Source organism: Micropterus salmoides, unplaced genomic scaffold, assembly GCF_014851395.1.
Source record: "Micropterus salmoides isolate LMB-PRFRI ecotype aquatic unplaced genomic scaffold, ASM1485139v1 Ms_hic_scaffold_1, whole genome shotgun sequence".
In the NCBI taxonomy this organism is placed as follows: Eukaryota; Metazoa; Chordata; class Actinopteri; order Centrarchiformes; family Centrarchidae; genus Micropterus; species Micropterus salmoides.
Genome location: NW_024040040.1, coordinates 43,794,132 through 43,806,188, shown reverse-complemented (window position 1 = coordinate 43,806,188; position 12,057 = coordinate 43,794,132). Strand labels below are relative to the sequence as shown.

Sequence of the window (12,057 nt, the reverse complement as noted above, 5' to 3'; positions counted from 1 at the left end):
TATGAATGCACCATAGGCATTTTCATCAGGATAGGGGACTTTTATTTCAGTGTTTAGCACACCTACCGAGCGTACCTTTCAACACCATGAATGCAGCATTTTTGTTACTTTACAAAGAAGTAAGCCTCCAGGAGCTCTTAGAAAAGACAGACTTTCTTTTCAGCATGACAGCTAACCATTAGCACACTGTCAAAAAAAAGGTGCAAGTGTTTCTTGCCTGATTGCCAGACTAGCAACAGACTTGACCAGGGGTTTTCAAAGTGTGAGGCAGGCCAGAAAGTAATAAATTATCTAAGACAGACCTTTTTTAAATGTATTTGGCTGAAGTCACGTCAAACAGCAATATTAGGCTATCTTGGTTCAATTGTTGAGTCTGTGGGGTCAAATAAAATAATCATGATTACATAGGCATTCAGGAATCGAGCAAAGTCCTAAGTGATTGCAGAGATGATGTGTGAACAATAAAATGCTTCAACTTAAGATCGGACGAGTTGATCTTCCTCCTCTCATCTGAGCTGATCCTAAGGAACCACTGAAGAAAAACACCCACAAATCCTGTGCATGTGGAACTACATCAAATCTACTCCATAAATATAAGATCATATTTTTAATACTACTAAAATGGAATAAGCTCCTATTAGCAAAGACAGGCAATCTGACTTTGAAAGATTTTAAAAATCATGTTACAAAGATTGGCTTCGTAGATGCAGAGAAATGATAGATTTCCTAAGGACTTATAATGGGTCGGCACCTTCAAAAGAAAACTAGTCTGTCTGACAGGCATTTGGGGCAGGCTCATGGCAAGAAAAGGACATCAAATAACTCATTTATATTCATATAGCCACCTCCTATTTTCAATTTTGGCTCCTTGTCGATAGATGGGATTTTCAGGGCATATATCATTGGTTTGGCAGTTCTCTGGAGAGAGGGCATTTCATATTTGACCCCCATTCAATATGTGCTGGGAAGCAGGTCTTTCATTTTATCTGGCCAAAACCAAAACAGAGGGAAAATGTATTGTATTGCAGATGTCAAATTACATCCTAACAACTCTTTATTTATGACTTAAATAAATGTGTTTAGATGAAGTTGGTTTGGCAGCAAGCAGGTCCCAGTTGTGATGATGCACAGTGCTTTGGCAACTTGACCACTTCCAGTGTCTGTGATACCAGAAGTGTTTGTGTGAATGGGGAGGTGGCCAGACATTTAATCAATAGCTGGACCTCGTCTGACTGAGACACGTATCAGGTTTTGGTTGCTGTGGGACACCAGTGTAATGATAACACTGCCTGAACAATAACACCAGAATGAGGCTGCAAAAACATATTTTAGTTTTCACAAAATGGTGGCTCTGAGGTGCAAAACACAGGGAAATGTTTTAAAGAAAAATAGAAAACAACAAAACATAAAACATGACAACATTTTTTTTAAACTTTGTGTTTTCCAAAGTGTTGTTTTGTTTTCTAATTTGTTAACTTGCTTTCTAATAGCCTATGTTGTGTTTTCCAAAATGTTATTGTATTTTCAAATTTTCAAATTCCTTACTGGCTGTCACTCACACTGATTGCATGGTTTTCCATCGGTCACTTCTCATTCACTCCCACCCCACCTGTCTGAGAGAAGGGCACATTTATTACCTATGTGTAATGTTATGAATAACATATTCATAATTAAACTGCTCACACTAATTCACTTGCCATCTAATTACAGCATTCTGGGGCATGGGAGACAACGGCCTTTAAATGGGAGTCAATTAACATTTTATGATGTTAAGGCTCCTCTCACAATCTGACAAAAGAGCTCTCACGTAAACACCTTTTAATGGTCACAAATACTCAGAATTACCTCCATAACAAACACCATTAATCACACTCTTTGGACAGGACATCGTTAGCGGATGGATGTAATTTACCGTTTTAATACAACACGTTGCTGCTAGAAACAGTGCAATATATCTTTAACGTAGAGCAGGTGAGCATTCCTAAAGAGGTGACAGAGTACTTCGGCAAGATGGGCCCAGATCTGAAGAGCATTCAGTCTCAATGACTCTGAGCAAATACTGCATGTGAGATGAGACAAAAGACCCATCAGCCTTAAGGAAGGAGAGCTGCCCTCCCTAGACGAGGAGCAGAAAGTGGTTGATACTCAGCTGAATGCGCAACCACTTTCTCCTCTTTTCACCAGTTCAGTCTTCAGACAAAAGGACGGCGGTAGGGGGCACAAACACACATATTCTTACACGGTTATACATAACAAATATATGTACTTAATAGAGACGCTGCAAGCAGTCAGGCCAAGGCATGCAGACAAACCACAGACTTTGATCTATTGTGCCCATTAAATTGATGTGCTGTTGCCTTCTGGATCATAACATGTGTATACTTCACCACACCCAGACCTCCCCTGATACCAGGACGCTTGTTCTTGCTAGACTTTACAAGAAAACACAATTAACTCCCACAGTCAGTGCAGGGCATACCACTGGACAAAGACTTAAAAGTCTCTAGTTACCTGGGCAGTTTCCCACTTTCTCTGTCTCCCATACAGTACACACATACAAAGGCTGCTGTTAGACTTTGCAATTCATCACCACAGAGACTCAAAGCAAGCCTTTGTTCCTGGCTCTGTGCTGAGGAGAAACTGCTAGCAAGCACGGGCGAGGAGACAGAAACCTGAACACCTGGCACAAAGTAAACCTCATTTACCAGAATCACATGTTGATGAGGTTTGTCACTTTTGTATAATCAAGCATGTTTGATCAAGTCAGAAGAAGAAAAATAACATGATAAACAGGACAGACGTGAAAATGTGCTGCAAGTGCAACTCCCATTATGAATGCGCTGCCAACTGGCCTTCTGTTTACAGCTTCAGGATGAGCTCAGCACTGAGTTAGGAGGTGGACAGCTGGGAGACAAGCTTGTCCAAAACTGCATGCTCCAAACACAGATCACCATGACCTCCAAAAAACTTTGCTTGCTTCTGGGAAGAGTTCTTAAGCTTCCCATTCCCGGCAGTCCTGTTTCCTGAGGGGTCAAGTGATGAACAGCAAAGCAGAGCAGAGCCAGCACGAAAGTCTAACAGATGTATTACAAGAACTGCGTTGAATCTTTGTGACTCATTCAAGGAGTGAATTAGCCAAAACAAGTAGCAGAACAATGCTGACCGTTCTCTTTTCCAACACATATAGGGACAGATGACGATGTCCAGCTTTAATTCCCTGGGGCTACAGGGCCCATAAATCTGAGTCTTTTTCAATTTGTGTGGCATTTAGTGTTTCAAGGCATCAAGAAATAACATTCAACCCACCAAAAAGTGCCTCTAAGTATATAGAACAATGATATGTTCACCAGAAAGGCACATGACAACAGAAATAATCCATTTACATCAACATTTGTTCTGGATAGAGTACGGTGGCAAACAGAATCATTAAAATCACAATCTATTATTTTTCTTCTCACGCAGAAATACGCTTGTGGCTGTAAACCTCTTCATTTTCACCCAAAAATGCTCCAACCTATCAAAGTCTTGCAGTCTGTGAAAAGCAGTTGCTGCGGGGCACACTTGTTCTTTGTCAGGATGAGTTTGGTAAGGGAAAAAAACTTCAGGACAGGGGATTTGGAGACATATTCCGGGCAGTGTAACTAAGGCAGCGCTAGTGGACCTACAGGAAGTACAAGACATCATTTCTGTGAAGGGTGAACTTGGCACAGTTCAAAACACCGTTTGAACATATACTCAAGTGTGTGCAGTATTAGCATGCTAATCATCACAATAAATTAAAGTGTTTTGCATTTCTCAATCTACCTCAAATACCAGGGAAATCAGTCACAGTACATGACCTAAGGGTAGGTATTGCTCAAAATGTCACAATTTAAAATTAGCTATGTCCTGCCCCCCCCTTTATTACTTATCAACTTTTATTACTACCGAGCGTACCTTTCAACACCATGAATGCAGCATTTTCGTTACTTTACAAAGAAGTAAGCCTCCTGGAGCTCTTAGAAAAGACAGACTTTCTTTTCAGCATGACAGCTAACCGTTAGCACACTGTCCAAAAAAAAGGTGCAAGCGTTTCTTGCCTGATTGCCAGACTAGCAACAGACTTGACCAGGGGTTTTCAAAGTGTGAGGCAGGCCAGAAAGTAATAAATTCTCTAAGACGGACCTTTTTTAAATGTATTTGGCTGAAGTCACGTCAAACAGCAATATTAGGCTATCTTGACTCAATTACTGAGTCTGTGGGGTCAAATAAAATAATCATGATTACATAGGCATTCAGGAATCGAGCAAAGTCCTAAGTGATTGCAGAGATGATGTGCGAACAATAAAATGCTTCAACTTAAGTTTTCTCACATGAAAAATATACATATCATTTAAGATCTGGTGCTGGACTACTTTGCAAGGTACCAAAAATGAGGAAAGAAGCAGGAAAAAGGATCTGTCTTCCAATGGCCCATCGTCCTGGAATGAACTCCAGTCTAGGCTTAAGACTGGCATGCCAATTTCTTTAGCTGCTTTTAAAAAAGAATATCAGACATTCTTTAGTCTTTTCATTTACTTTTGTTTATATATATTTCTTACATAACTGATTGCATTTTTGTCTATGTAAATATTTTGTACATTTTATGTAAATTTGTATTGTATTGTATTGTATATATGTACTTTTGTATTATGTAATGTATTGTTTTTCAACTCATGGTTGAAAAATTGTGTTTTACTTGCTATACAGGATACATTAGGATTACATACATGAAATACATTCAGGACATAGTGGTAAAAGATTGAGGCTAAAGCTGCATGTCCCAGGCAAAAGCGTCCTCACCAGTTGGTGATTCTTGTGGAAAACATGGGAATAAAGTGGCATTGTTCTTGTATTGCAACATAGAGCCTGCTAGTCCACGTATTAACCACTGTAGGTATTAAGCTAGTTAGCCGATCATGCTAACTAGCTAACATACTAACAATTGCAGCCTCTTTTCAAGTTGACAAACACACTGTTTAATCCACCCCTTACACTTTTGCTCTTGTATTTTTGGTTTTGAAAAGGTTTAAAAAGAAAGCACCACCCTTCAAACAGTATGTCTCCTACCACAGCCCCATTTACACCGCTTCCACGTGTGACTCCAAAGCTTGACAGGCCTGTAGTAAACTGGGATGGGTTGGTGAACGGTCAAAACTGATGTTTTGGCACTGATGCCAAAATAATACTTGTTCACTAATTCAATTTGCAAGAAACCCAGCAAAAAACTGTTTTTCTTTTAACAAACTTAGACAAACTTCTGAAGTGGTACCCCAGACCTTGATATCTGATGAAAGAATAAGTAAACAAGACTAAGAATATGACCAAGCCTTCAGTGCCAAATTTCAGTCTGGACTCAAAAAGTACTGAGGTTTGAAACTCGACCCTTACAGCAACATACTGATCCAGCCTTTACTTACTTCACTCGCTGCTGTCTGAATTCCAACATATAAAGAGTAAAAGCAAGAAAAACAACAGTAAAAGAAACTGTATGGGAAGTGATGGGAGAGTGAGAGAGAAAACCTTCACACACAGTTGCACATATAGGCGAAGGCATGTAGCAGCATGCCATAAACTCTGTGAGTGACACTTGCTTTTGTGGGACAAAGCCAAGCCGCCGCTCCTGCTGGGCTCAGGATATGAAGCCTGCTTCAGGGTGGGGGGACAGCCTCCTCAGTCGGGCGAGCACCTTATCTTCTTTCAGCACGCCTGGACGGACTGAAACACCAAGCTTTCTCCTCTCCTTCCTGATAGCCATGCATGTAACACTTTGTTCCCCTTTGGCGAGCCACTTCTTTCAACTTTCTTCAGCGAGCTCAACAAATCTTTGGATTATTTTCATCATTTCCGGTGCAGGCTTCATGTGAAAAAGCAGCAGAGACCGTACATAATGTTCACATTCAGAGAAGCTGGCATATGTTATCATGCACAGCTACGATATGGGCACCTGCGGGGGTCTGATAGAGGTAAAAATAAAAATGACTCCATGTTTTCTTATATAATTTAAAAGGGCATTTTCATTCTATAGTTGTTCTGTAACCCCTGCAAGTAATTCCCAGCTTTCTTGCTCTCTCAATTGGCACAATAAAGCACCTGAATGCCACTCCAACAGGTCTACTGAGTATCAAGCATGAAATCATTCCATCTGTGCTTCTTCGAGGTATTTTAACAGGTTTTAGCCAACAGGGACCCTTGTTATAGCTCAAACAGCTTAGTGCCAACCAGCCAGCCATTTTATGCTATGTTACTCGTAAAATTAAGTACTTTGATCTTTAGTTTACTGTCCTCAAATACCAGGTACTTACTGGTGTGTATCAAACTTTGCCAGGATTGACCCCCTTTAAGTGATCTAATGAGTCACTCAAAAGATCCTGCACAAATCCTGTCATATCAGCCAAGGTGAAGACATTTTTACCCATAATTCAAGTGTCCAGCAGTCCTCAGAATACAGGCAAGACTAGACAAAAGGGTGCAGACGCTCTGCATGTGACTGGTATTAACATGGGCCAGATTAGATGAGCTATAAGGAAAAGTCCACCCGTAAACATTTAAAACTGTTCATAAAACCACTCCAGGGACGTTTCTGACTGCACTGTTGTTTGATGCACTGCCCTCCTCAATGTTCTCAAACATGCCATCATCTTCTGTTCCTTTCAGTACAAAATATGATTAAAAAGACTCTTTGAATCCTTTCTTTTGCCATATTTTATGGTTTATTTCCCCTGCAGAAGTTGCCATCCTAGCTCAGAGTTTTGGGGCCACCAGTATCCCCTGGCATTCCTGGTTTATCTTGGTTCGTATGTGCCCTCACTGTCATGGAGTTTAAATTAACATACAAAACAAAACCATTGACTATTTCAGGATCATTTGAGATCCTGCTACAGTATCAAATCCCATATGTTGTGGACTACATCATGGTTAGATACATTCAATTTGGGGGATCAAATGCATAACAGGAAATAAACTGATGCTTAAGCAAATGAAGCATCTTTCCCCCCCTGGATCTGATTGTTGAACATGAGTTTGACGATATGTAACTGTAGAAGAGTGTCCAAGGGATGAATTTTCCTTTAATAGTCCTACCATTTATTTGTCCTTCTGTAATTCATGCGGTTAATCAATTATTTTAGTAAAGGCTGGCTGTGCTAAACCTCCTCCCTCTTCTCGTTATCCCAGCCAACTTTCCCCCTCCCGGAAAATGAAAAGGCAACTCCTCCCAGCAAAATAAAAACCATTTTACTCATTTCAGTTGATGATCTAGCATCTCCTCTGGCAGCATCCCACAGCCGAGTCAACAGGAGGAGCAGATAACAGCCTGACTGTGGACGACGCTGCGGTCTGCTGGCAGCTTTGCAATCATCTGTGGAAAATGGATGTTTATCATGAACGGAAAATGCTGGTCATCTCTCAGTGAACCGCTGACATTCAGATCTGCACCATTTCGCAACGAGGCCGCTTTAACCATCGCGCGTCTTCTGCCTCTGACCTTTTCAAACTTGCCTGAAGGACAAGATCCATAATTTTGCTGCTCTGAATAAACTAAATAAAATCACACAGAGTAGAAAATGCCAGGGAGTGATTACTCCCGGACATGATAACTCTGACAGAGCACTGCGACAACTGGAAGTGAAGGATCTTTTGAACCACATGAAAGACAATGAGAAAAAGCTAAAGAGGAGCTTAACTGCGCTGGGTTTCATTAACGAGTGGCCTCTTTGCTCTTTGTCTCTGAGCCTATTGAACACTGCGTGCCGCTCCAGCCCTCTCAAGCTGTCAGACTGGGCTTCTTAAAAGTAAAAGGGGCAAGGAACCCAGCGACAAGGGCCAGTGTGACTAATGTAGGAGCCTGCTGCTGCTGTTGCATGCTGGTACGGGGTGTATGGCATGGCCTACTGTGGCTGCATACTGCACAAAAAAACCCAACCGCCGCCGCCGCCACCCCTCCTTGTCTCTCACTCCTTCATACCACCCCACCCCCGTCATCCATTCACGGCAGATCCTTTCAGCAGGTCATTCAGAGGGCCAATAAAGAGGCTAGCTCATTCTGTCCGTTCTGAAATGTGCAATGTCAGACAGAGGGAGAGACGGGGGAGGGAGGGCCGGCGGGGGTGAGATTCCAAGAAGGCTTACAATCATCTGACTAAAGTAGGCTGAGCTGGACCTCCCATTTTTGGGGGAGAACTGTCTCTGCAGACAGTTTATGTCGGGAACACTCCCTCAAGCATAACAAAGAGAAGAGAGCAACATGGCAGCATTAGTCATGAAAAGGTGGGGAAAGGGTTTGGTAGCATTTTATCGACTCTGAATCCAGTTCTGAATCCGCTTATCAAATCTAAAACCTTTCAAATCCCTTATCAAATCTTTTTAGGTAGTTTGTTGGGTGGGAAATGAAGGCATCACTTAATTCGTACTGTACAAGTGCAGTATCATACCTGAACCACTGAGATTCTTAAGTGTGGGAAGGATGTTTTCTCAACCTCTTTTATCACTTGTCTGTGATTCATTGCTTTCAGTAACCCTGTCCTGACTAATTTATATTTTCGCACTTTGCTCGGGGCTATGGTGCAGCTGCAGAAGCCGTAGAAGCTAAAGTAAAAACAACCATAATATTAATTTTACTTTATTGTTCCTGCACAGACACCATTCAAACAGGTTGGGGTTAGGTTATGTTGGTTCTGGTGTTTAGGTGTAGTAGAGATAAGTTGTTGGTGTTAGGGTTGGGGTTAATGTAAGGGGAAACACAGATCAACAAAGAAACAGAATTCCGTCAGCCTGTTTTCATTGCACTTTGTCACATGATCGATGCCCCAACGTGTCCACCTCAGCAAAGGGTTTTTGTATGTGCAAAAAAACAGATGGATGGAAACAAGTTAGCATGTGTTCATATACATCATCAGTTGTTGTTTTGTTCCTTCGCAGACACCTGTAGCGTCAGACAGAGGCAACAGTGACTAACAGATTGTGAATGACAGGTTCGATATGGGATGTGCTTGCTCCAGAGCTTAAGGAATCCAGACATTTCAATTACCAGATCCAAACTGGTACCAGCTATCAGAACCCATCCCTTGTCATGAAGGTCAAACTCTTTGAGAGTCAGTCTACATGTGCCTCTGAGTGTGTGTTTGTATGATTGGAGAGGTAGCTGCTGGCAGTATGATGGATGAGGAGCGGCGAGCTGGCGCTGGAGACGTATCGCTGCCTGTGAGTGGGTTACCCCTCAATCAACCTCCCCGAGCCTGCAAAGAATCTCGACTACGAGCATCCACAACGAATAAAATTACACACACAACCGCAGTCTTAGCACATTAACAGCCCTCGGCGCAGGCTTTTAAATCAGACCACATCATTACACGAGGCAAGACTTTCTCTCTCACGCTCTCCCTCTTTCACAGACGCTCTCCAGACTCTAGTGGAACATCTCTTTTTCCACTCCGAGAGAAGTGCCGGAGTGTAGATTAACCCCAAAATCAGCCCCAATTTTGTGAGCGTGCAACTGGTGAGTCTATCACCGGATGAACATCACAGACTCAAAGCTTATTAAAAAAAAATGCTGCACTGAGCTCACAGGATGTCGTGTAATTTCACCCAGATGTGCTTTACAGCGCACTGAATTAAGAAACGCAAGAAGGGGAAATGAAAGCCTCAACAAGTCTTCACATTGTAGGTTCTGCTGGAGCTGCTGAGACACTTTCTTGAGAATCTGAAAGCTTTTCTGGTAGTGAATGGTGCATTATGTCTTCCCAGTGGACTTCCAGGGAGGGGAGGAGTCACCTGCGCTCTATTAATAAAAGCCTATCTAAGGATGGACAGTGGCAGCTCCTTACAGCAGAGTTGAGGTCAGTGTACGACAAGGGAAGCACCTCGCCCAGATGTCTAAAAATACTGTCCTACATACTGAATGTGGCCGGCTCGTGCAGGAGATGGAGTGATGAAGCACTCTGAGAGAAAAAAAGCCCTTTTTTGTTTATGGATGTTGGTGTTTCTGGAGTTTTCCTCAGTACATGCAATCGTTAAAACAAGCCTCATTCTGAGAAACCCACGAGAAACACAAACTACAAAGCTCTAAAGCACCAATTTCAAATGAGCCACAGTGCAGCAGCAGCAGCCCAGCAGATTGATTGAATTCATAAATAAGACTAAAACGCGTGTGTGCGAATGGTCACACACAGCTGATAGCATCTCTCTCCACCTCACAGGGCCACACATTCCAGTAACTCTGTGGTCTGCACACACGCACACGCACACACGGATTTAATTTACAGTCACTGTCAGCAGCCGAACATTTCTCTAACCACTATCTGATATGTGATGAAAAAACGCTGCCAGCAATAAAAGCCCTGGGAAAGAAGAGCTCGCCTGTGTGAACTGAACCAACGTTGGCATGAACTTATTTCACCGTCTGTCGGAGGGTGAGCTGTGTGTGTGTGTGTGTGTGTGTGTGTGTGTGTGTGCGTGTGTGTGTGTGTGCAGTGTGTGGGGTGGACGAGATTTGAGATTAGGGGATTTTAGGTGCACAGGCTGTGGCTTTACAGTAGGAATATTGTTCACACTGTAGTCCTCATCCTCCAGTGTTGACTGTGTCTTACAATCAAGGACATCAGCAGGGACAGAGTATGCAGGTATCCAGCACCTTCTCTGCAGGACTTCTACAGAGAAAAACACCTGCACAAGCCAATGGTAACTGATCTCAAATCTGATTTGCTAAAAGTTGCACTAGGATGTTAGTTCCAGGTCATAGCAGAAATAAGAAAGCACACACAAAAAGAACCAGAACTGGGGCCTGTGTTACTGTACAGTACAGTAATACAGTATTCAGAGCAGGAGCAGAGCAGAAGATTTCTTTTAAAAGCCTGGCAATTAACTCAAACTTGTAATATTTGTGAAAATATGATAATTAGAATAATTATAGAATAAAACAAAGTCTTTGAAAAAATGAAGTTAGTAGGTCATGACACCCCTATACATAGATTATTCCTAAAAATATGGTAATGAAAAAGCCTTGAGGGCAGCCCTCTCTTTTTCTAGCAGACACAAAACCTCTGTTTTCACTTAAATATGTTACATAGATGTTTTATACAACAACAAATGCTGCAATTTGAGCATAAAACATGGTGATTCTTATGCAAAAGCAAACCACACTCCACCTGTGTCTGGTAGTTGTGCGTGCATAACATTTTCTCCTACGTGTTTTTGCAGACGCATTTGACTCGTGAATTCAGGAACGGACCTCAACTCAGTGTGAACGCGTCTGAGTTATTACTTAAGGTGCTGGTTCTTACCGTTTCCGTCAGTGATCTCGGCTCGGGCATTTCCCACACACTGCAAAACTAAAACAACTCCAACGAGAAGGTCGAACGTCTTCACACCCGCCATATCCAAGTTCCTTTCTTCTCAATATCCGTCGTTTTTTTTAGAGATAGGTGTCCGTCTTTCTCACGCACCGACACCGCTTCCCAGCGGACTCCGTAACTCTCCTGCCTCTCCTGCTGCTTTTAAAACGGAAAGCTGCCTGCGCTGCACTCGCTGCACCGAGCTGTTTTTGTTCCAGCGTGTGCCACACACTGCGCGCTCCTGGAGAGAAAACGCGCTCGTCCTAACAGGTCTCCACCTCCAGAACAAACAAAATATAATACCAGCAGAGGAAGAAAAAGTTCTCCACTTAAATGTTCACTCCAGTCCGACACACTGGTCTCATCCCACTTGTCCGAGGTGCACTGTGTGTGTCTGTGTGTGGTTGTCTGTGTGTGAGGGAGAGAATGGGCTAATGCGCTCCTGGAGAAGACAGTGCGCTCCCTCCGTCATCAGCTCCTCGGAGCCAATGGCTCTTCTTCTTCTGTTTGATGCTCCGTGAGTACAGAACAACCTGAGCAGACAAACACACACAAAGCGTTTCTCCAGCTGCCGGGGAGACAGTCAGATTTTGCCTTGGGATATTATCTGCACCATGTCTGACAAGCAGCGTTTGAGTGATGTGGAAAGATGAGCTGCTTTTGGTTCTTCAGGAGCTGCTGCTGTAGGCCTCCTGTTTGCCAGCAGACA

General features: G+C 42.7%; 1 protein-coding gene across 1 annotated transcript in view; it reads right to left on the bottom strand.

Annotated features, from left to right (window-relative positions):
* Positions 1–11,831, bottom strand: part of plxdc2 (plexin domain containing 2) — a 106,448-nt gene extending 94,617 nt beyond the window's left edge. Inside the window, exon 1 of the mRNA XM_038729785.1 lies at positions 11,298–11,831. Coding sequence (XP_038585713.1) covers positions 11,298–11,391 — 94 coding nt within the window. The 5' untranslated portion in view covers positions 11,392–11,831. The remainder of the gene's footprint in view (positions 1–11,297) is intronic.
* Positions 11,832–12,057: the final 226 nt, after the last annotated feature.